Source organism: Macrotis lagotis, chromosome 3 (genome assembly GCF_037893015.1).
Source record: "Macrotis lagotis isolate mMagLag1 chromosome 3, bilby.v1.9.chrom.fasta, whole genome shotgun sequence".
In the NCBI taxonomy this organism is placed as follows: domain Eukaryota; kingdom Metazoa; phylum Chordata; class Mammalia; order Peramelemorphia; family Peramelidae; genus Macrotis; species Macrotis lagotis.
This window is the reverse complement of record NC_133660.1, coordinates 57693901-57720121: the sequence shown is the minus strand read 5'-3', so window position 1 is coordinate 57720121 and position 26221 is coordinate 57693901. Positions and strand designations below refer to the sequence as shown.

Sequence of the window (26221 nt, the reverse complement as noted above, 5' to 3'; positions counted from 1 at the left end):
CAACTGTGGGAAAGTTGCCTGTCCCTTTGGCACTTCAGATCTACAACAATGCTTTTCTAATCATAGAATTAAAGATAAATATTTGGAGGGAAATTCATTCATTGCTTAGAGTTGGACTATGCCAGTATAATAAAAATGATGACATTCCCTAAATGTATATTCCAATTTGGTTCTATACCAATTTTATCAAGAATATAATTTACGGAACTAGGAAAAACCAAACCCAAAAAGTCTAGAATCTCCATAATGAAAAAAGGAATGAATGGAACAAAATGTTACCAAACTTCAAGCTAGGTAAATCAATGTAGTATATTTAGTATATTAGTATTAATTTTATACTAATTAGTATTAATTTATACTAATGAAATAAAAAAATTATGTGGCACTAGTTTAAAAAATAGAAAATTAAATTAGTGAAACAGATTGAATAAATAAACCCCAGAAATAGTCTAGTACAATTGTCCAGTGTTTGAGAAAACCCAGAACATAAGTTGCCAAGAGAAGGATTCCTGACTTAATTAAGAGTTCTGGGAAATCTAGAAAATAGTTTAGCAAGAAATTATATTTAGACTAATATCTTACATTTATTTCATAATAATTTCTAAAGCCACATGTGGCCTAAATATAAAAGATCATATCATGTAAAAATATTTATTAGAGCATGGAAAGTGGTCATTATGCCAAATATGACTAGGGAGAAATATTGTTAAAAAAAAAAAGAGTGGATCCCCAAAGACAAAGCAGAGAAGTTTACTTACATAACATTAAAAAGACAGGTGTCTTTAAAATATGAGAAACTGGGGGGGGTGGAGATTGATGAAGGAAAATATTTTCATGAGATATATATATATAGATAGATAGATATGTATGATAAAACTGACATTTCTGAATAACTGAGTGATCCAAAGATAAAAATGCACTGTTTTGAAAAGAATTGCACACTGGTAATAGAATATGAAAAAATACCTTAAATAATCAATTGAAGAAGGGAAAGGAATGAGCATTTTTATATGACCTATTGTGCATAGACAGTATGCTAAGGTGTTTTGTTTATAAGTGTTATTTTTTTTTTTAGATTTTTCAAGGCAATGGGGTTAAGTGGCTTGCCCAAGGCCACACGGCTAGGTAATTATTAAGTGTTAGAGGTCAAATTTGAACCCAGGTACTCCTGACTCCAAGACCGGTGCTCCATCCACTGCACCACCTAGCTGCCCCTACAAGTGTTATTTTAAAATAATCTAATATTTTAACATTACAAATATCTAATTTGGTAGTTAACTAAAAATTAAAGAAATGTGCGTGTTTCATTTTCTTTTTCTAAATTTTTGGTTTTTCAGGGCAATGGGGTTAAATGACTTGCCCAAGGTCACACAACTAGGTAATTATTAAATGTCTGAGGCTGGATTCGAACTTAGATCCTCCTGACTCCAGGGCTGGTGCTCCATCCACTGTGCCACCTAGCTGCCCCCTCATGTTTCATTTACAAAGAGGACTATTGACATCATGGGGTGGCCTTGCCTTGTATATTAATTGGATTTAAGTGAGACAGTCATTAGCCTCACTCTTTCTTCCAGAGTTATTTGAAGTCCAGTGATAAGTCAAAAGTCAGGATAATTGATGATAGCCCAGGATGCAGTGCACGATGTTAGTTGCCATCTGCCTATTTTACTGTGAAAAGCGTTCACATGCTTGGAGTAGATATCCCCCTAACTCACTGATGGGTCTGATGCTTCCACCTGGTTAACCTTCAACTTGGTTTAGCCCATTTGCCAAGATGATTTTATTGGGATGTGGCCACTGCAAGCTTCTTGGAGCCACAGATAAAAATTGGGTAAAGATGGATTCACCAGTGGTGGATGAGCAGCTCTGAAAAGGCTGCCAGTTCTCATTCTAGAGGTGCTAGTCCTCCCTGATCACCCCATACACCCCAAATTAAAGAAATATAAATGAAACAATTAGATAACTTCACTCTTATATGATTTTAAAAAACAAATGGAACTAGCTCATATTAGAGATTACTGTGAGTCACTAACCTCTTGAACTTAGCAATTCTCACTGATTCATGCCTAGCTCCTTGGATCACAGATTCCCCTTTCCTTAACTTGAGGGAAGCATAGAGATCTTTTTTTCTTTTTTTAGTTCAACTGATACAATGTTGAATTTTTCAGAGCAACTTTTATTAAAAAATTAAGGAGAAAAGGATGAAAATTGATTCTATAAAAACATGAAAATGAGTATAAGAATAAAAATTTCAGTTCCTAAATTTAGTATCTAGCCAGAGTTGTTGGCTGGATTGGATTGACTTGGCTGATATTGTTTATCAAACAGTCCCCAATTTCTTAATGTAATATTTCTAAAAGTTCTTTCAAGGACCCCTTCAGCAGTTTGATGAAGCCTATGATTTCTTTAAATACTAGTTAATTAAAATTAGTTGTGAATTTACTTTCCCATCCAGTTCCATAAACCTCTGGAAATTCATCTGTGGGAACCAGTTTAAGGATCCCTGTTGTAAAAATAAAAACTTCTAGTCTAAAAGTAAATTGAAGTTTGTCAGTTGTCATAGTCAGGACATGGAGACATGAGAAATTATGATTTGCTATCAATGGCAAGGGAATCAAATTTAGGTTGTCTAACTACAAGACTGTAAGGCAACATATTGACTTAGAAAATCATTGATTAATATTATCTATGATGAATTTTTATTTATTTTGTTAAACATTTCCCTTCAATTGATTTGGACTCATTTGGGAGTTTTATAGGCAAGTGACACCTAGTCTAATGAAATTTTGTATTAACTGTACAATTTAGTATATTAGTATTAATTTATAGTAATGAAATTAGGATCAGACTTTGACCTTTTCTCTCAAGAGGAAAGAGCATAGAATCAGGACTTTACTATCCCCCAGAGAGAGATAGACCAGTATTCAGACATTATATTCCACATGTCAACTTCCTCAATCTCACATTTAAACTTGACTTATGTAGGGACAAAAATCAGGACAATAAAATAACCACCTCTTTTTTACAGCCTCTTGATTTAACTCATTAGCTCTGAAAACTAAGAAATACCCAGAAAATTGTTAACATTTTTCCAGTGGAAAGAGGAATATGGCATCCCAGGTTCTGGGCCTTTTCAATACAATACATTCTGCTTCATATAATAGATACTTACGTACTTGGCATTCCTTGAACTAGACTGTAAGCTCTTTGAGGGTAGAGACTGAGAATTTATTTTTGCATTCCATGTGACCTAATACTAGACCTTTCAGAAATAAGAGTTCAGGGGGTGGCTAGGTGGCGCAGTGGATAGAGCACCAGCCCTGGAGTCAGGAGTACCTGAATTCAAATCTGGCCTCAGACATTTAATAATTATCTAGTTGTGTGGCCTTGAGCAAGCCACTTAACCCCATTTGCCTTGCAAAAAAAACCCTAAAAAAAAAGAAATAAGAGTTTAATAAATGTCAAATGGTCATTTCCATTTGGGTGCAGAACTAGGTCACAGTCAATAAAGAGATGGCCAACTTCATTCATCAGGATGTAGCTTTTGGAACTATTTGTGATACATGCATTGAAGACAGACTTAATTGTGGAAGACAAAGACATAGGAATGCTTCCTATAGCCTGGGAATGGTATGGCACTTGTGTAATGAAAAATTGACTACATGGGCAAGTTGAACACGGACATAAAAAGGAGCTTCCAGAGATAGGGTTAGCTGTTAGACCCCAGAATTAAGAGGAAAAAACAAGGGGAGGCAAAAGAGTCTCTCTATCATAAGAGAAGGCAATAGGAAAAAGTATAGGAGTGCGAAGAAAGCTACCTATGGAAGTTCACAGGTGATTACAAATTGTATATATGGCATTATGTCATATTTATGAGATCTAGGTTAAAAGGACATAGGATTAGGTTGGTTATCTTACTGTAAAAGTATTAGATTTGTGAATATACATATATGTTATACTACATAAATATGCTATAAAAGGATAAGATTTCTGAATATGTACATTTGTGCTATATGTAGATGTGTATAATAATAACTGTTCTTCATTCTCAAAGATCATGACATCAAAGGAGGTGATACCATGACAAAAATATGAACTGGATTTGAGTGAGGGGGTGCCATGCTATGTCATCAACTTCACTTTCTCTTCCAGAGCCATCTGGATCCAGTGACCAGATATGAATCAGGACTACTGGAGATGGCTGTAGATATGAGGCTATCAGGGTTAAGTGACTTGCCCAAGGTCATACAGCTAGTAAATGTTTGAGGATGGATTTGAACTCCTGTCCTCCCAACTTCAAGGCCAGTGCTCCATCCACTGTGTCACCTAGCATATATGTGTGTATAACCACAAATCTGACCCTTTTACATTCTATATACTTACATACATACATACGTACATATATATATGTATATGTATATATATATATATATATATATATATATATATATAATACTGATTTTGTTTTTGCAAGAAAGGTAGTGTTAGGACAGGGTTTCAATGAATTAGAAATCATAAATTTAGAGTAAGGATATAAGAATTCAAGACTGAAGTTTGCTTCTTTTAGGTAACAGTCTTATGGTGTCCAAATGACACAATAAGCCAATAGAGCTGACAGGATCTCTGTGGAAGAAATAAGGTCATGATATGGCTTAGAAAGTTTAAGTGATTTGTCCTTAGTCACAAAGGTGAGATTCAAACCCAACTCTCCTAACTCCTATGTTATATCATCCAATGGGTATGTATAGTCTCAAAACATTTCTAAATTAGGCCTTCAATTGTACAATTTGCCATCAAACCTTAGCTAAGAGAGCCAAATCCTACAGGTATATGAGATTAGAAATTCCCTGAAGGTAATGGCAGTGCCTTCTATTCTTCCCTTTCACCCCATTCCCAGGCCTTAATATAGTTCACTGTTCTACAAAGATGGGAGAGCTTCCAACAGAGAACCTGAGGAGATAAAAATAGTATATAGACTTAGAAGGGAGTTCAGAGGTACCTCATTTTTCAGTTGAGAAAACTGATGCCTAGCTCACAGGGCTAGCGAACATCAGAGTGGCTCACACTGCCTCCCGCAAAAGGATGTCCAGTTTGGCCAAGCCCCCTGTAATTTGCATCCCTTTTTCTTTGCTTCCCTTCCCAGGTATCGTGTTTGCACATTACGGTCCAATCTGGCGACAACAAAGAAAGTTCTCCCACTCCACTCTTCGCCATTTTGGTCTGGGGAAACTCAGCCTAGAGCCCAAGATTATCGAGGAGTTTAAGTATGTGAAGGAGGAAATGCAAAAGCATGGAGAAAAGCCCTTCAATCCTTTCCCCATTATTAGCAATGCTATCTCCAATATCATCTGTTCCATGTGCTTTGGCCAGCGCTTTGAATATAACAACAGTGACTTTAAGAAGATGCTCAGCCTCATGTCAAGAGGGCTAGAGATTAGCATAAACAACCAGATTCTTCTAATCAACATCTGCTCTTGGTTGTATTACCTTCCTTTTGGGGTCTTCAAGGAATTAAGACAGATTGAAAAAGATTTAACTATTTTCCTGAAAGGAATCATTAAAGAACATCGGGAGATCTTGGATAGGGAAAATCCCCAGGACTTCATAGATATGTACCTTCTCCATATGGAAGAGGAGATGAAGAATGACAGCAACAGTAGCTTCAATGAGGACTACTTATTTTATATCATTGGAGATCTCTTTGTTGCTGGTACTGATACCACAACCAACTCTTTACTGTGGTGCCTTCTATATATGTCATTGAACCCTGAGGTGCAAGGTAATTAATGGATTCTTGTTATCTGTGTAAGAGCACACAGAATTGGGGATAGAAATAGCGGGAATAGAAGAAGAGGCAACAGACAATCCCTGACCTCAAGAAGCTTACAATCTAATGAGTGAGGCAACAATGCAAGCAAATAATATATAAAGCAATCTATAAACAGGATATGTTGGAAGTAATTAAAAGTGGGAAGGCACTAGAATAAAGGTAGAATTTTAGGATTTAAGTCCAGAATGCTCTGGTGCAGCCCTCTCATTTTACAAAGAAGGAAATTAATGCCTAAGGAGGAAACAGGGGTTGTGTCAAGGTTTCAAGAGTAGTAAGTAATAGTTGGGATTTGAACATAGGTCCTCTGATCACACCTGGACCCCCCCACCTTTACAGTCTTCTTATCTTATTTTTTTTTAGGTTTTTTTTTTTTTGCAAGGCAATGGGGTTAATTGGCTTGCCCAAGGCCACACAGCTAGGTAATTATTAAGTGTCTGAGACTGGATTTGAACTCAGGTCCTCCTGACTCCAGGGTCAGTGGTCTATCCACTGCGCCACCTAGCCACCCCAATTCTTTCTTCTTTAAGATTTTCCTGCTGGTATTTTCTCTGTATTGATTTTTTCCAACTTATTCTGAGGAGCATATCCTGTTTGTACATCGTTATTTTCATGTTGTCCCCCCTTTAGACTTGTGAGCTCCTGGAAGGTAGGAACTCTGTTTCTTGTCCTAGTACTTTGCAAAGAGCCTGAGACACAATAGGGAACTTAATGATTGCTTGTTGGCTAACTGGTTCAGATTTCAGAGCAGTGTAGGAGGTTGCCTACAGGGAATTTTAAAATCCCAGACAAGTAATCTTTGTTCTGGAATGCTATCTGGGCAGCTGAACTCTGTCCAAGAGTTGGCAAGGCCAAAGTTGTTAGGAGAGGGAAGAACTAATAAAAAAAAAAAAAAGTAGGGAAATATAATGGCAGACAGAGTTAAAAAAAAAAAAAAGAAAACAAAAAAGGGAAAAGTATATATGGTACAGCAAGGTTTTCCATGGTAGCCCACAATAGTGGTGTTATCATAAGTTGCTCACTCCTGATTTAAATCTTTAGAGTATAACACTGATTTTCAAGGCACCCCATAAATGAATAGGTGACAGTAAAAGTATAGTAGTTTAACAGTGAAAGTGACCTTAGATGTCCTAATGTCTAGTCCTATCCGTCTTTTTATTGATGAAGAAAACAAGGCTGAAAGAACTTTAATTTCCTCTATCAGGGTCATATTTCCAGTTATCAGTCATCATTACCTATTTATTTGACAATTCCTTCTGCTTATAAGTTTATAATTAAGCACTTGAGTGATACGGGTGTAGGCTCCCCATTCTTCTGACTTCATATATTCATGCTGTAGGTCTAAAAAGTTCTATTCCCAGCTAGGATAAGGTTCAATGAAAACCAGGTGCTCATTGGGGATAGGGATAACCAGAATCATTTTTTTGCTACGGACTCATCCCAACCAAATTTATTCTTTATTCTTTTCCTTGCCCTCAAGTAACCTATGTTTTACAATTTGGTACCATCCTGACTTCACACTATTTTGGACACTAATGTACAAGTCCCTGTCATTCCCTGAAAATGCCCCCCCACCTTGCCTCCATGTTTTTGCTCAGACTCTCCCTTTTGCCTGAAAAGCCCTTAGCCATTTATGCCCTCCTTTTAAGCAGACCTTAAATGCCACTTCCTCCAGGAAGCCTTCCCTGATCCCATAGTACATAATGACCCTCTTCAGAACTTGCACGGATTTTTTTTTTTGTACATCTCCTATTCTCTTAGATATCATTTTGTATTAATTATTTGTGAATGTGTCATCTTCTGCTACTGTACTGTGAGCTCCACAGGAGCAGGAATTGGGTCTTAATTCAATACACTATAACATATTAAGTGATCAATATTCACTGTACTAGCCACTGGTGATAGAAAGGGAGTTAAGAGGCAGACCCTACCTTCAAGAGAGAATAGCATGCACAAGATAACTATGCTGCAATACTAGAGACAGGTCCAGACAAAGTGTTACAAGAAACTGAGCCAGGGAGAGTATTTTCCTTTGTACTTCAGAGACTCTTGAATTTGGAAGAGATCTGGTCCAACCCAGATTTGACCAAGAAACCTTTCTGCCATGTGGCCTAGCAAGTGACTTGAAGGTCTCCAATGAAGGAGATCCAACTCCCCCATACCAAGGCAGCCCATTCCCACTTGTGAGTAGCCCTAATTAGGAGGAAGTCTTTCTTTATATCAAACCCTAAAATGGCATCATCCAACCATTGCTTAGTTCTATCTTGTGAGACTAGGCAGAATAAATTTAATTTCTTTAGCAATGCGACAATCCTTAAGGTACTTGAGGTCAGAATTCGTGCTGCTCCCTCTTCTCTAAGGTAAACAAAGCTAGTTTCTTCAACATGGCCTGACTTCAAGTTCCTTCACCCTCCTAAATGCTACCTTTAAGAATTTGTTTTTTTGGCAAGGCAATTGAGTTAAGTGACTTGCCCAAGGTCATACAGTCAGGTAATTACTAAGTGGCTGAGGCCAAATTGAATTCCAGTCCTCCTGACTCCAGGGCTAATGCTCTATCCACTGCACCACCTTGCTGCCCCATCTTTTAGAATTAATCAGCTTATCAATGCCTTTCTTCAAATGTAATTCCTAAAGTTAATCACTATGGTTCAAATATGGTCTGACCAGGACAAAGGAGAGTAGGGCTGTCAACTTCTTCATGTTGTACATTCATATAATCTCAGGTTACATTAGCCTTCTTGGCTCATGTGTCATAGTGCTAATTATAATGAGCTTTTGACCCACTAAGAACCCCTCCCCTAAATCTTTTTTTTAAGACAAACTGTTTTCTAGCCATGCCTCCTATTCATGTCCTTCTGAAGTTGATTTTAAGATTTTACATTTATAAGTTTTTAATAAAACTTATTACATTGGATTTGGTTCGTTGTTCCAGGTTAACAAGATCCTTTTGAATCCTGACTCTTACTCAGTGTGCTATTTTTTGCTCTTCAGCTTTGTATCCTCTGCAAATTAGCTCAGTGGGTCATCTTTCCTTTATCCAAATTTTTGATGAAATCACAAATATGCTTTGAGGATTTTTACAAAGTATTCCTTCCCCCATGCAGTTCTCAACCCATCTACAATTTAAGAGATGGTCTTCAAGAGTTTCTGTTACTAAAAAATTTAATCCTATAGCCAATCTGGTGTGAATCTCCCTGAATTTATAATTTAGGCTTTTCAATAAGGTAGCATCTACCGAGACATATTACTGACATTGCCTTTGCCAGCCCAGAATCATCTCATGCCACCATGAGGCATTAGTGTAGGGATTTAAGTGAAGGGCCTTGTACATAAAAGACAATTAAATGTTTGTTGAAGTTGAAGAAGGGCTTTGCAGCTAAATGGCAAAGTGGATAGAGAGCTGGACCTCAAGTTGGGAAGACCTGAGCTCAAATCTAGCCTCAAATATTTACTAGTTGTGTGATCCTGAACCAGTCACTTAACCTCTATCTGCTTCAGTTTCCTAAACTGTAAAATCATGGTGAAAATAGCACTTAACCTCCTAGGGTTGCCATGATAATCAAGCAAGATAAAATTTGCAAAGTGTTTGGCACATGGTAGGCATTTAATAAATACACATTTTCTTTCCTCCTTGCTTATCCTCATATGAAATTGAATGGGACTCTTCTCCAAGTTGTGTTTCTTCCATATCTTCAACTCTCTCCTTTTCTTTTTCATACAGAAAAAGTCCACAAAGAAATTGAAAAAATCATTGGTCCTGACAGAACTCCATCCCTTACTGACAAGGTCCATATGCCCTACACAGAAGCCACCATCATGGAGGTGCAGAGGATGTCTGTGGTTGTCCCTTTTGGAATTCCTCACATGACTTCAGAAAAAACCAGTAAGTCCACCATAGTGGGTTGGTTTGTTGATAGTTATATTTTTGACATTATTTTGTTAAATGATTCTGCCTTCCACTGTGGAGGGTTCTAGTCATGGGGGTGATTTTGTCATCAGAAGCTATCAACTCCATCTGGCTCAAGGTAGATCCAACCATTAGTCATCTTGTATCAGAAAAGGTACAGATAACATGTTACATAACAATCAGGTATGCCTAATATTCCCATTTCAACCTTTAATCACCCATTATTAAATAGTCCTTCAGATAACCCACGACTCATAAGTCTAAGACTGCTTGGAGGTTGTCCATGAAAACTATTGCCTTCTGAAAACTCCCTTTAAGAGTCCAGTTACAGTAACAGAGGGCTGTTTGGGTTGGCATAGCTATGTCAGTAATCAGATTACCCTACTTCTCACCCTCCTTGCTTGCTCCCTGCCTGACTATGGCATAGGACAAGCACAAGGAAATAACAATAATGAGAGGTACAAGTGGAGACAATAGCAATAATAATAATAGCCAGAAGTTATATAGCTTTTTTAAGGTTTGCAAATCTTAGAAAGGGCTGGGTAAAGGTGGAATTAGGGATTTAAAATATATACAGGAAAATGCACTAGATTTGAAGTAGAGAAAGCTGGTCACTTAACATCTCAGAGCTTTAGTATCTTCATCTGTAAAATGAGGAGGAAGGAGTACATAATGGGAAGAAATAAAAACAGTTCAAAAATTTCCAAGCTCTCCAAATTTCTTCACGAGATAGAACATCATTACAAAATGAATGGAGGGAGCAAAAATGAAGGGGTAAAGTGCTTGTCCTCCTAAGACAACTGGAAAGGACCTCAAAAAGGACTTGACCTCCATGGGCTAAAGTTTGACCTGAATGAAATGTAGACACACCAAATCAACAAACAACAGACCCTGAGGGCAGCTCCTGCAGGAAGCAGACTAGATCTCATAAAATTTCACATCAGAACTTTTACTTCACAAACTTTCATCTGAGTCTGAGTAGAGAAGATTGAAGGACCTCTGCTGTTTCTGGACAGACATGACCAGGTTGCAGCTATGGATGCAGACGAGTGAGCACACTCCAGATGAGTGCAGTATAGCAGGGAGCAAGAACATTTTGGGGACAGTAGGGTTAGGGGCTCCAACTGTGGCTTAAGGGAGGAGATTGGTCCTTGAGGTTGAGTCCTTGGCCAAAATTCAGAAAATAAAATTATGGAAGAAAAGTTAGAGCAACATTATCCCCAACTCAGGATTAAGTCTTGATTATAATAATAAGCTGCTAAAAATGCAATAAAACAAAATAATAATAATCAGTAAGCAAAGGATAAAGATCATGACCATAAATAGGTGCTTTGGTGTAAAAAATAAAATCTGGTTTCATAATTAGAGGAAAATAGTGAGGTTAAAAAAGCTACTCCTGCTTTAAAAAGTAACATCAAATAGGCACAAGCCCCAAAGACTTTTTTTTTCAAGGTAATGGGGTTAAGTGACTTGCCCAAGGCCACACAGCTAGGTAATTATTAAGTGTCTGAGGCCAGATTTGAACTCAGGTACTCCTGACTCCAGGGCCGGTACTCTAGCCACTGTGCCACCTAGTTACCCTCCCAAAAGACTTCTTGGAAGAACTTAAAAAGGAATTCAAAAATAAATAAGAGAGATGAAGAAAAAAATTAGGAAACAAATGAAGCAATCCAAGAAAATTATAAAAAGAAAGTTAACAAAAGAGAAAAAGATATCCAAAATCTTAAGGAAGAAAATAACACATTGAAAACTAGAATTTGGCAAGTGGAATCAAGTGACATTAAAAGACATAAAAAACAAAACAGAACTAGAAAAACTAGAAAAGAATGTGAAACATCTCATTTGAAAAACTGGAGAACAGATTGAGAAGAGACAATATAAGAATTGTTGACATTGTGCAACAATCTACTATGATAGTTTTAGCTCTTCTCAACAATACAATGATCAAAGACAATTCTAAAAGATATGAAATAGGAAATGCCATTCATATCCAGAGAAGGAAGTATAGAATCTGAACGCAGATCAAAGACTACTATTTCTACTTTAAATTTTCTTTTGTTTTTTCCCTCCTTATGGTTTTTCCCTTTTTGTTCTGATTCTCTTTTCACAGTATAACCTAAATCAGATTATGACAGTCCTAGGGTGAGGGGAATGAAGAGTGGGAAGGAGAGAATTTTATAAAAATGAATGTTGAAAATTATCTTTAATAACTGGATAAATGAATAAATTGATGGACTGACAGTTATGGTCAAAAAAGAATTGATACAATATTACAAGAATTATTAAGGGCAATTGCTCTAAAATAAGATGGTAAAAAAGAAATAGAACAAAAAAATCTGCCATTCACCACCAGAAAGAGATCATAAGAGGAGAACCAACAGAAATGTCATAGTAAAATTTCCAGGTTTGGGGAGTTTGGGGAGTAAGCCTCAATTTCAATCATGTGGAAACAATTTAAATACTATGAATATACAGTCTGAATTTCAGATGTAAAATCTTTTATATTAAAAGACTAGGGGCCTTGGTACATTATATTTCATAAAGCCAAAGAGCTAGGATTTCGACCAAATGTGGAATACTACTATGCTTTAAGAAATGATGAGCTTTATGATTTTAGAAAAGCATGGATAGACTTACATGAAATAATGAAGAGCAAAATAATCTGAACCAAGAAAATATTCTATACAATATTGGAGTGGGAATAACATGAAGCAAATAAGTAATTTTGATTATTATAAATGCCCAAATTAACTTCAAAAAGCATATTAAGCTATCTGCAATGAAAGAAAGAACTGTTGGGGCGGCTAGGTGGCGTAGTGGATAAAGCACCGGCCCTGGAGTCAGGAGTACCTGGGTTCAAATCCGGTCTCAGACACTTAATAATTACCTAGCTGTGTGGCCTTGGGCAAGCCACTTAACCCCATTTGCCTTGCAAAAAAAACTCTAAAAAAAAAAAAAGAAAGAACTGTTAAATAGAAGAAATTATGAATGATTTTCATATATACATATATAGACACATATATACATTTTTGTGTCTAGTGGAGGTCATCTCTAGAGTTGAGGTAGGAAGGGAAAAAAGGGAAAAGAAAAACTTTCATAGTATATATTTTAAAGGAATGGCAAATTGTTTATAATAGATATGAAGTTTCATGTGCATTCATTCTTTTCTATTATACTATGTTATGAACATGTTTGTTTCATCCCAAAAATTAAATATAAACTATATAGAGTGGAAAAATTACAGTTTGCATTCAGAGTTCATCAGTTCTCTCTCTCAGAGTACATAGCATTTTTCATAATGACTCCTTTGGAATTGTGTTGGATCATTGCATTGATCAAATTATCTTAGGCTTTCGTAGTTCATTATAGTTACAATATTGCTATTAGTGGATACAATGTTCTAGCTCTGCTCATTTCATTCTGTATTAGTTCATATAATACTTTCCAGGTTTTCTGAAAGCACACCCCTCATTTCTTTTCTTTTTCTTTTTCTTTTTTAGTTTTGGCTAGGCAATGGGGTTAAAGTGACTTGCCCAAGATCATGCAGCTAGGTAATTATTAAGTGTCTGAGGTAGGATTTGAACTCAGGTCCTCCAGGACTTCAGGGCCAGTGCTCTGACCACTGCACCATCTAGCTGCCCCCCATTTCTTAAAGCACAAAAATGTTGCTTGTTCTAGTCATTCTCCAAATAATAGACATCCCCTTAATTTTCAATTCTTTACCACCACAAAGAGAGTTACTATAAATATTTTTGTATATATAGTTCCTTTTCCTTATTTTTCAAAGGCAGTGGTTAAGTGAGCTGCCCGAGGTAATTGTTGACTAGGTAATTATTAAGTGTCTGAGGCTAGATTTGAACTCAGGTACTCCTGACACCAGGGCCAGTGTTCTATCCACTGTGCTACCAAGCTGCCCCCACTCTTTTCCTTTTTCTTGGGTATTTTTGGGGCAGAGACCTAATGGAGGTATTGCTGGATCAAGGGTTTTATAACCCAGCTTTATAGCCCTTTAGGTATAACTCCAAATTGTTCCCCAGAATAATTCGAACAATTGACAATTCTATCACCAGTTCATTAGTATCCCAATTTTCCCACATTTCCTACAGCATTTGTCTTTTCTGAAAGATGTGAGGTGGTAACTCTGAGACATTTAATTCAGTTTAAGGAAATTATTGGCTTATCTCCTGATAGGTATCCACACTTATTCCTCCAGATTTTTCTTTTACCTAATGTGTACTTAGGGAAAAGGTTATTTATCTGTAATGCCTTACATAAGTAAGCATATTTCTTGCATTTGTTTTATAAGTTGCATTGGAATTGATCCTCATTTTTGTAAAAAGAACCAAATTAATAAACTAAGTAGATTATTTTAAAAAATTTGGAGATGAAGGACTGATGTACTTACCTTGGCATAATGTGTGTGTGTATTTTTCCAGTTCTCCAAGGATATACCATCCCTAAGGGCACTCTGATTGTAGCCAACCTGTGGTCATTGCATCGAGACCCTACTATATGGGAGAAACCCAACAACTTCTATCCTGAGCGATTTCTTGATAACGAAGGAAAACTTATCAAAAAGGAATATTTTATTCCGTTTGGGATTGGTAAGCTCCAGCATAGAATATTGGCTTTTCTCCAAAGGGAATTGGAACCAGATTGCTTTTTATTATTTCATGAAAAGATGTTAAAGAAGAAAAAAACAACAAAATTAAAACTCAGATGCCTTTTTTTGCTGGCAAACTATAAATTGGTGTAAGATGAGTAATTTAGACAATGTTTCTCTACTATGATCAATCTTGACTTTTAAAAACAAATCTATCTTCATATATTTTCAACTTAAAAACTATTACTTTTAATAAAAAAATAACATTTATATAGATTTTAAGGCTTTCATTTACCATCTCTTTTTATTTGATCCTTACAACAAACCTCTGAGGTAGGTGTTGCTATTAATCCCATTTTACAGTTGAGAAAATTGAGGCTTAGAGTGTTCAAGTGACTGGCCCAGAGTCACACAGCTGTTAAATGGATGAGGCAGTATTCGAATTCAAGTCTTCTTTGAAGTCTAGTGAATTATCCTGCCATCTAGCTGTCCCAATTCTACTCCCAGACATAATGTTCAAAGTTATTCCCATGATATTCCTTAAAGTCACTCACTGGCCTTTTGCCTGAGTTGTTCTTTGGAAGGGATGGAGCCTTCACTACTGCCAGTCCCTATTCTTTTAAAGATCTTAAGTTGGAGAAATTATGATTTCTTTCCAGTTTAAAAAAGAGCTTTCAAAATGTGCTTGGCTTTATTCTTCCTATTAAAATTGAAGGAAACATCTTAGTGAAGTAAACCGGCCTCAATTTGAGTTTAAGCCCTTAAACATATTCCAGTTGCGTGACCCTGGGCAAGTCACTGAAACTGCTCCATGTTCTTAAGACAGAGCAATACTAACATTATTTTCTCAGAGTAATTCTCTATACCAGTAGTGTCCCAACCAAATAAAGGTCACTAAGTTTTACATAAAGCTAATGCATATTGACTTAGAAAACCACAAAGTAAGATTATCGATGTCTTATTGTATTTTTTAATTTATTTTGTTGACTATTTTCCACTTTCATTTTAATCTGGTTAAGGGTAGTATTCCAGGCTCCTTGTTTCACAGCTCTGCTGTCCAGCAATAAAATCACAACTCTTACCCTAAAACAGAAATATGGGAAACATGGGGAAGATAGAGATGGCCTGATATAATGGGAAGGGAGAAGAAGAGAACAAACATTCATTAGCATCTGCTCTAGACTCAGGTCCTCTGCTAAGATTATCTCATTTATGCTGAGCTTTGTTTCTGACATGACTTTGATTTTTCGCCCCATTCTGGGGATAGGTACCCTAAATGCTGCAGAGCAAATATACCCCTGGTGGATTTTATAACATCTGCTCTCTCACATTTTTTTTTTTGATGTATCATCCCTGTTTACTTCTGGCTCTGCTTTTCTGGTGCTCCCCTAAAATCTAGCTGGAAGTAGAAATAAATTCATTAAATTGGACCTTTGAAGGAACCTAAGACATCAACCAGCTTTGTCTTTTAATCTTAGAGATAAAGTAATTGATGGCTATCCAGAAAGATTAAGTCAATAACTCCAGTGTCAATCAACATGGCAGGAAAATTTAAACTTGGGAGCTTTGTTCAGTTGTTTTCTGTAGTGTCCAACTCTTTATGACCCCCTTTGGATTTTTTGGGCAAAGATAGTAGAATGGGTCATCATTCATTTCCTTCTCTATTTTACAGATGAAGAAACTGAGGCAAACAGATTGAGTGACGTGTCCAGGGTCATACAGTTAGTAGATGTTTTGAACTCAGTTTTTTTCCTGTAGGCAGACCCAGAGCTTTATCCACTGCACCACCTAGCTGCCCTGCACCAACCACATGATGTTTACTACCTAGATAACTGAGTCACTAAATATTGTGGCAGATGAATCAGCTTCTGAAGTGGCAAAGACATTCCCCTGCAATATTATTTTTATTAATGCATAGCTGCATAGAGGAAGTAACATAGTAGATAGGAAGCTGATTTTAAAATCAGATCTCTGTGTTCTAAGACCACAGTGTCACACTTGCTCCAAATCCTTTGGAAACCATAATAAAATGTAATTGGAAAATATTTATCAAATAAAATAATGCAATTCAAATATTGCTAATTTGCTCTTTCTCAAAAAATAACTTTACATCAATCAGATGTATGGGTGAGTGGGGAAATGATTTTACTCATTTACTTTTCATCTCTTCTTTAGGAAAACGTGTGTGTATGGGAGAGCAATTGGCAAAAATGGAATTATTCCTGATGTTTGTAAGCCTTATGCAGACCTTCACCTTTTCTTTACCTAAGGACTCTGAGAAACCAATCTTGACTGGAAGATTTGGCTTGACTTTATCACCACATCCATTTAATGTAATCGTTTCTAAAAGATGAAGACCCAAGAATAAATGATGGAACTGAAAGTAATTTAAAAATGGAATTCTTCTGAAATGCTGATTCTTTCTTCTATGATTACAAAGAACCATTCTGGGCTTAAACATTTCTAGTTCCAAGTCCAGGTTAGGGGAAAGTGGAAGAGGGAAAAGACAAGCGTGGAAACTTAACTTCTCAAATAGAATGCCAGAATCCTAACAGAAATGCCCCTCAAGCATACTGTGGTCTGATCAGTCACAGTATTTGTATATTTACTTAAGTAGATAATGGCCAAGGTTCTGAACTGGAAAACAGAAAACAGATTTTAATCCTGTTGATAACTAATAAGTCAATTCTCTCACCTCCTTGTGCCTCAGTTTTCCCGTGTGTAAAATGGGAATAAGAATTTCTAAAATATGAAGATTAAAAATTTGTTGTTCTCATTGGCATGAGATTTTCGGAAAGCATAGTGAATTTCATGAGAATTAGAGTCAAGATTAGACTGACTTGACTATTTGTTGATTATGACAGTTGATAAAATAATGGAAGCTTTATTCAAACTTGGATATTTTAAAACATCAGTTCTCAAAACTTTTTGTTCTCAGGACCTCTTTTATACTTTTTTTTTAGGTTTTTTTTTTGCAAGGCAAACGGGGTTAAGTGGCTTGCCCAAGGCCACACAGCTAGGTAATTATTAAGTGTCTGAGATCAAATTTGAACCCAGGTACTCCTGACTCCAAGGCCGGTGCTTTATCCACTATGCCACCTAGCCGCACCTCTTTTATACTCTTAATAGATTATTGAGGAATCCCCAAAGAGTTTTTGTTTACATGGATTTTATCTGTCAATATTTACCATTTTTAGAAATTAAAACTTCTTAGTACTATTGATGAAAATAGTTTTAACTTCATAAATCCCCTGAAAGCACCCCCAGATCATATTTTAAAACTACTTCTTTGGAGTTAAGAAGTAATTTCAGTTGGACTTAAAAACTTGGTACTATATTGGGCTAGATCTCAGACTTAACTTTTTCTTTCTTTCTTTCTTTCTTTCTTTCTTTCTTTCTTTCTTTCTTTCTTTAATTCTTTCCTTTTTGTGACCATGAGGAGAAGCATACTTATAAATGTTGAAGAGGAAATTTCAAGATTTAATTTTTACAATTCATCACCATAGTTTAAATCTGTGAATTCATGAGTGATAAGCATAGTTAAATAAGTAAGCTGTGTTAATATTACAGAATTCCCTTCTTTCTGTATTTTACTTGTGACAATGTAGCTTTGCTTCTTGCACCTTTACTGGCTGCAGTATTTGAGTTAGCTTTCATTTTTGGTTTTGATGAAGAGAATAAACATTTACCAGGGATTGGTTCAGGTTTCACATCTCACCATTTAGGTTCCATTTGCCTCTTGTTGATCTTTCCAATGCATTCAAGCCTTTCCTTAGAATCCTTCATGGGCCCAAAACAAAACAATAATGACAAAAAAAGCATACTCATCTTACTCATAGAACCTGGCAACTGTTTTTAAAAAAAAAAAAACCTGATGCTTTAAAATACTCTATGTTAAGGATTCTTAACCCAGGGACTATGAATTTAGATGAGAAAAAAAAACTTTACATCTTTCTTTTCTTTAACCTTGTAATCCTATCAGTTTTATTTTAGACACTTGAAACTGTTCTTTTGAGATGGCATTCTTAGGCTTCTCCAGGCTACCAAAGTGGTCCAACACACCAAAAAAGAATAAATGACCAGTTTCTTTGTTTAAATGCAACTATTTGTGAAAACTACTGTTTTATTCCAGTCAACCAGGTAGGCAAAATCCTTAAAGTCAAATTCTATTTCTTTCTCATTATGGAGATGAAAAAAGACTTTTGGAAAATATTCTGCACTTTACTAAAAGAGATCAAGTATGTTTTTTTCCTTTTCTATTGTAAATATAGAAATGAATATAAGAATAAGTATTTATTAAGCACTTACTATATATAAAACATTGACCTAATTCTGGGGAGACACAAAGAAACAAGACAACCCCTGCTGTCAAGAAACTCACATTTAATTTTTTTATATATTTTATTTATTATAATTACATATAAAAACAATTCTTAACTCTAAAGTTTTAAATTCTAAATTCTTTCCTTCCTTCTACTCTACTCTCCTTTAAGAAAGTTAGCAATTTGCTAGGGATCATACATGTACAATCATGCAAATCGTCTTTCCATCTTATTCTATTAACAAAAATAAAAATCAAAACCCCTTCAACAACAAGAAAAAGAAAATAAAGTATGTTTTGGGGCAGCTAGGTGGTGCAGTGAATGGAGCACCAGCCCTGGAGTCAGGAGGACCTGAGTGCACATCCAGCCTCAGACACTTAATAATTACCTAGCTGTGTGACCTTGGGCAAGTCACTCTTAACCCCATTGCCTTAAATAAATGAAATTTTTAAAAGCATACTTCAATCTGCATTCATACTTCATCTGTTCTTTCTCTGAAAGTGGATAACATTTTTCATCATAAGTTCTTCAGAATTATCTTGGATCATTGTATTGCTGAGAATAGCTAAGTCAATCACAGTTGATCATTTTACATTATTGCAACGTTACTGTATACAGTGATCTGATTCTGCTCATTTTACTTTGCTTCAGTTCTTGTTAATCTTCTCAGGTTTTTCTCAGAGCATCCTACTAATCATTTCTTATAGCACCATATATTCTATTACATATACCACAATGTATTCAGCCATTCCTCAATTTCCAATTCTTTACCACTACAGAAAGAGCTGAGAAGCTCACATACTAATGAAAGAGTCAGTCAATATGAAAACTATCAGATCTCACAGTTTTTAGGATATAGCAGTAAAGTAAGATGGTAAGAGCTAATATAGGCCTGGTGCTGATAATGCATTGATGAGCTAATTTATTTGAAACAGAAATTAATCATACTTCTATAGATCCATATTTTATATTCATTCATTCAAAACCTTTCCACATTTTTTATTCCACGAATGAAACTAGATTAGTTTGAATGAGGAAAATAAGCTTGAAGAGGACAGGGGTCCTATTTGGAGCATATAAGACTGAGTGTTCTAACTTTAAGGAAAGTGTTAAATTGGTTGATCTTTGTATTGTTTGAAAATACCATAACTCTTAAATGGATATCATTTATTTGAATTGCTTAGAGCTGCTTTTGTATTGCATACCAGTCTCTGTTGCACATCAGCTGCCAGCATAAATAAAGTGAGATAGCAGCCTAAGATACAAACACAGGAAGTATTACATGATGTTGCAAGGTATGGTCATTGGAAAGTTGCAAAATCCACTTCAAGAGGTTAAGTAAACAAGTAAGGCATAGGATTTTAACCTCCCAAGGGCTCAAACTGTGGCACTTATGCACCTAACTTATTCTGTCTCCCCACTTGAGAAACAGGATTTTTTTTTTTTTTACTTTCCTCTTGGGAAATAGGCAGTTATTAGCTATGGGTACTCTTTGGGAACTATGCATAAAAAGGCTAAAATTCAGTGACTGCCCTGACACATAAAAGGACAGAAAAAGGGCTGAATGATCAAGGGTTCAGTATGTTAAAATTGGATAGGAATGAGGCAGGATCTGGAGCCTTGGTTTCTTGGTGTCAGATACTCAAATTTCTCTTATTCATGTTGGATTTTCTTTTACTCCCAACTGAGTTTATCCAGGTATTCTCATCATCCAGCATAGCTACTATCCTACCTTCTCTTACTGCCAGTTGATTTTTGCTTTATAAAAAGGAAAATAAAGCCAGTTTAATAAAAATGTTGATAGAAAAATAAATCTATTGAGGGGAGATGGAAGTAGTGTATTCCAGACCTTCATAGAGTTGGATTTTTAGATCAGCTATTCTTCTATTAGTTGAAGATATTGACACCTGGATAATTCATATTTGCATTGTTTGTTTAAAATCAAGAAAGTCTTAGGATAAAAGACCTTTGAGCTTGTGTAGCATAGGATAAAAAGCCCCTAAGACATCAGGAAGTCCCGGGGGGCTCTTCTCTGACACATATTGTGAGTCCTGTGACTGTCCTCCCAATTTGTATTGGTAGACTTCTTCGAGAGCTGACTGAAAACAGTCAGTGAATTAGTAAATTTATCCTAGACATCTCAGGAGATGTAAATGTAAATTCTTTTCTCTTAGGAGAAGTAAATAAGAAATTATCTCTCATAGGAGAAGTAAAATTGGCTTGTATTTTGAAAAGTATTGCATCATGTTCATATTTCTGTGTGTTTTTAATTTCCCTTCTGGATCAGGGATAGGTAGATTCCTTACTTAATTTATACAAGAATTTTCATTATTACTAACCAAAGAGTTTTTAGTCTACTTTATTATATCCTGCTTTGTATGACTTTGACAGTTAGCACAGAGGTGAAATTTGTGTTAAAAGTTTAACACTTCAAACTGAATACTTGAAAAATTTATTTGTATAAGAATTTACTTAAATAATTTGTAAACCATATTTTTAATTATCTTTGTAAAAAGAAAATGTTTTATGGTTTTTGAATTTTAAAATAAACTACTTTTTTCTTTTGTCATTTTTTTCATTCATTCAGCAGTTATTAAGGGGCTCTGTGGGCAGAACATTTTCCTTTGAAAATGAGGACTTCAATGGGAAAGAGAAAACTTCCCTAAAAACTGATCTTTGCCCTCCTAAAGCTTTAGAATATAGTAGTGGAGGGATAAAGGCACAAATATAACTTGTATAAAACTTGTACAAAAAGTCTTAGGATAAAAGACTTTTGAGCTTGTGTAGCATAGTGGTTAAAGAGCCCCTAAGGAATTAGAATGTCCTGGACCCCTCCTCTGACACAAAAACAGTTCATGATGAATATAGAATGTTAACACCATAAATATGTTTAAAAATACAGTTTTGTGAGGGAAACAAAGTCCTTTGTGAGACCTAAGAAAGAAAGTCTTTACTGACTAAAGGAGATGGGGAAAGAACCATGGAGGAGGAAGTCCTGGGATGGACTTTAGGGCTAAGAATTCGAAGCCAGGAGAGGGAGGATGCAGAATGGGGTCCTGCCTATGCAGCTGAATTATTAAGTGTGTGAAGAAAAGTATTGAGATAAGGCTTAAAATGCCAGATTCCTATTACTCCTACTGATATTAAAACTAAGGTTTGCAAATACAAATTCACCAATATTGCCTCTTGATCCTCAAATGTGCTATTACTATTCCTCTGTTCCCATCAGGAAACCCTGGTTCTGTGCCCCTTTTGAAAGCCTCAGTAATGACTGGGTGGCACATCTGAAAATTGAATCTTTCTTCAGTAGGAGCTCTGAGAAGAAATGGGAAAAGAGCCTTACGAAATTTGGCAGGGCTCTTCTCTCCTTTGAAAGTGACAGCCTTGGAGTAGCTAGGTGGTACAGTGGATAGAGCACTGGCCCTGGAGTCAGGAGTACCTGAGTTCAAATCTGGATTCAGACACAATAATTAGCTAGCTGTGTGGCCTTGGGCAAGCCACTTAATCCCACTGCCTTGCAAAAAAAAAAAACCTAAAAAAAAAAAGTGTCAGCCTTCCCCTGACTGGTATACCCCTTGGTTAGTAAAAAGATATTTTATTTTATATTAATAGTACTTTATTTTTTCCAATTACATGTAAAGACAATTTTTAACATTCATTTAAATTTTTTTTATTTTTTTATTTTTTTAAATACATGTAAAATTAGTTTTCAGCATTTATTTTTGTAAGATTTTGACTTCCATAAATTTTCTTCTCCTGTCTTCTTTCCTTTTCTCCATGACAGCAACTAATTTGAAATCAATATACATGTATAATCATTTTAGCATTCATTTATTTTAATCTGAGTTCCAAATTTTCTCTCTCCTCCATCCCTAAAAAGGTAAGAATTTTAAATAGGTTATATATGTGCAATCATGTAAAACATTTCTATATCAGCCATGTTGAAAAAGAAGAAATATATTAAAAGAAAAAAAACAAGAAAAAGAACGTGAAAACAGTATTATTCAATCTGCATTCAGACTCCATCAATTTTTTCTCTGGATGTGGATAGCATTCCTTTGAAATTGTCTTGGATCATTGTATGGCTGAGAAAAGCCTACTCATCATTTCTTATAACACAGTAGATTCCATTATATATATTTATCACCATTTGTTGAGCCATTCCTCAATTTATGGTCATCCCCTCCAATTCAAGAAAATATTTAGATGAAATGATAAGGTAGTCCAAATGTGACCTATGACTATAATAGTGCTTAAAGAAAGAAACCATTCATCTGGAGGTTTTCAGTTCCCACCAGAGTTTGGCAGAACCCAATCCTTTGAACATGTTCCTCTTTCATAGTAAATTAGGATTGGAAAAAAAAAATTACATGCTCTCTAAAATCTTTGGGACAAGTCTATAGCATAGCAGAATGGCGAGTAGATGGAAAGACAGCCTTAGATAGTCAAGTCTTATCTCTGATAAATACAAGTTGTGTGACCCTATCCACATGTCACTTCTCAAATTATGGCCTATGAACCTGTGTGGCCCCCAAGATCTCCAGGTCAAAACTTTTTTGTTAGGTTTTTGCAAGGCAAATGGGGTTAAGTGGCTTGCCCAAGTCCACACAGCTAGGTAATTATTAAGTGTCTGAGACCGGATTTGAACCCAGGTACTCCTAACTCCAAGGCCGGTGCTTTATCCACTAAGCCACCTAGCTGCCTGTCAAAACTATTTTCATAAAAATACTATGACATCGGGAGCCAAGATGGCGACATGAAGGGATCCAGTCTTAGGAGCTCTCTGATAAAAACTCATAAACTAAGGACTCTAACTAAACTTTCGAGAGACAGAACCAACAAAGGGACCCAGTGAGGCAGTTCTCCTACTCAAGGTAACCTGGAAAAGAGCAGAAAGGCTCTGCTCCCCAGGGTCAGAGGGGCGGCCGCCAAAGGGGTGGCCCACCAGAGCCAAAGAACTTCAGCCTCCTGGAGGCAGCCCCAGGGCACTGGGAGCCGCGGCTCACAGCAGTGGGGGAGTCTCCTGAGCTGCACCCCGGGGAGCACTGGCACAAAGTGGGGGAACAGCAGGGGACCTCTGCCAGTGGAGCCCAGCCCTCAGGGCACACAGCAAGCAGCTTGGTCTTTCGGCAGCCCAGACCCAGAAACAGAAGCAGGTGGAGCCAGTAAGCAGGAGCACCCAGGGCATGGGCCCATTGAGCTGAGGGAGGGGAATGAAGAGAGACTGTGAACTGGGTCCTCTGCCCCTGGAACAGGACTCTGGGGCTCTGACCACATTCAGATCCTGATAGCAGTCTAGGCCCCCCCATAGAACAGCAGGGCCCCCCCACCTCAGCCCCGTGGCAGAGGGGGGCGCTTATGTCCATTCACAGACCAGGAGGGAGGACAGAACCTCATACACTGAGACCCTTGTGGGAGTGTCCCAAAAGCTCAGGAAGCACCCCAAAAAACAGGCTTAGGCTGGGAAAATGAACAAGCAAAGAAACAAGAGGAAGACCATTGAGAAATATTTTGCAAATGAGCCCAAGAAGGATCAAAATACTCAGTCTGAAGATGAGGAAGCACAAGCTCCTGCTAAAGACTCCAAGAAAAAACAGAAATTGGGCTCAGGCTATGATAGAGCTCAAAAAAGACTTTGAAAATCAAATGAGGGAGTTGGAAGAAAAACTGGGAAAAGAAAGGAGAGAGATGCAGAAAAACATGAAAATGAAGTCAGCAGCTTAGTCAAGGAAATCCAAAAAAAGCTGAAGAAAATAGCATGCTAAAAAACAGCTTAGGGGGGCGGCTAGGTGGCGCAGTGGATAAAGCACCAGCCCTGGAGTCAGGAGTACCTGGGTTCAAATCCAATCTCAGACATTTAATAATTACCTAGCCATGTGGCCTTAGGCAAGCCACTTAAACCCATTTGCCTTGCCAAAAATCTAAAAAAAAAAAAACAAAACAGCTTAGGTCAAATGGATAAAACAGTTCAAAAAGTTATTGAGGAGAAGAATACTTTAAAAAGCAAAATTGGCCAGATGGAAAAAGAGATAAGAAAACTCTCTGAGGAGAACAAATCCTTCAGACAAAGAATAGAATTCAGGGAGATTGATGAATTTACCAGAAATCAGGAATCAATACTTCAAAACAAAAAAAAAATGAAAAATTAGAAGAAAATGTGAAATATCTCACTGAAAAAACAACTGATATGGAAAACAGACTTAGGAAAGATAATTTGAAAATTATTGGAATACCTGAAAGTCATGATCAGGAAAAGAGCCTTGACATCATTTTCAAAGAATTACTACAGGAAAATTGCCCTGATATTCTAGAAGCAGAGGGCAAAATAGAAATGGAGAGAATCCACCAATCCCCCAGAGAAAGAGATCCCAAAAAACCAACCCCTAGGAATATTATAGCCAAGTTCCAGAACTCCCAAGTCAAAGAGAAAATATTACAAGCAGCCAGAAGGACACAGTTCAAATATCGTGGAGCTGCAGTCAGGATCACACAGGACTTAGCAGCAGCTACATTGGAAGCTCCTAGGGCTTGGAATACAATATACCGGAAGGCAAAAGAGCTTAGAATGCAGCCAAGAATGGACCACCCAGCAAGGCTGAATGTCCTCTTCCAGGGAAAAAGATGGACTTTCAATGAACCAGGGGAATTTTAAAGGTTCCTTTTGGAATGGCCAGAGCTGAACAGAAGGTTTGATCTTCAGATACAGGACTCAGGTGAAGCATGGAGATTGGAGGAGAGGGGGGAAATATGAGGGACTTAATGAGGATGAACTGCATGTATAGAAAAATGATACTGATGATATTCATATGAACCATCTCAGTTAATACAGCAGGTAGAGGGAGCTTTTATAGTTGAAGCACAGGAGAAAGCTGAATTTGAAGATAAAATATGGTGTAAAAATGGAGTCAATAGGAAAAAAAGGGAAATGGAATGGGAGAAAGAAAGAGAGGGGGAATAGTCCAAGATATTTCACATAATAAGATTTTTTTTTATTACAATGAGCTATTGCAGTGATATGGAAGGGGGGAGGCAAGGGGGAATGAGGGAACCTCTGCTCTCATCAGAGATGGCTAGGAGAGGAAACAGCAGATATACTCAATGGGGTATAGACATCTGGAGTAAGAAGGAGGGGGGAGCAGGGGGAAGGGGTGGGGATATGAATAAAGGAGGGGAGGATGGACCATGGGGGGATAGTGGTCAGATATAACACATTTTCTTTTTTACTTCTTGCAAGGGGCTGGGATTGGATGGCCTGCCCAGGACCATAGGGCCAGGTGGATTCTGGGCCTAAGGGGTGGTATGGGGGCTCAGGGCTTCTTGGCCCCAGGACCAGGGACCTGTTTGCTGTGCCACTCAGTGACTCTACAGCAGAGTCAGAGTGAAAAGAGAGAGAGAAAATAGAGTACATGGTAGTGGAGAAATAAGAAAGGAGGGAGTTGCGATCAGCAATGGCAATGGTGGAAAAATATGGAAGTAACTTTTGTGATGGACTTATCATAAAGAATGAGATCCACTCACGACAGAGTTGATGGTGTTGGAACAAAGACTCAAGCACATTTTTT

General features: G+C 36.9%; 1 protein-coding gene across 1 annotated transcript in view; it reads left to right on the top strand.

The window, feature by feature from the left end:
- CYP2U1 (cytochrome P450 family 2 subfamily U member 1) overlaps positions 1-21222 on the top strand; it is a 35853-nt gene extending 14631 nt beyond the window's left edge. Inside the window, exons 2-5 of the mRNA XM_074231552.1 lie at positions 5144-5779; positions 9549-9710; positions 14171-14338; positions 16513-21222. Coding sequence (XP_074087653.1) covers positions 5144-5779; positions 9549-9710; positions 14171-14338; positions 16513-16691 — 1145 coding nt within the window. The 3' untranslated portion in view covers positions 16692-21222. The remainder of the gene's footprint in view (positions 1-5143; positions 5780-9548; positions 9711-14170; positions 14339-16512) is intronic.
- The last annotated feature ends 4999 nt before the right edge of the window (positions 21223-26221 follow it).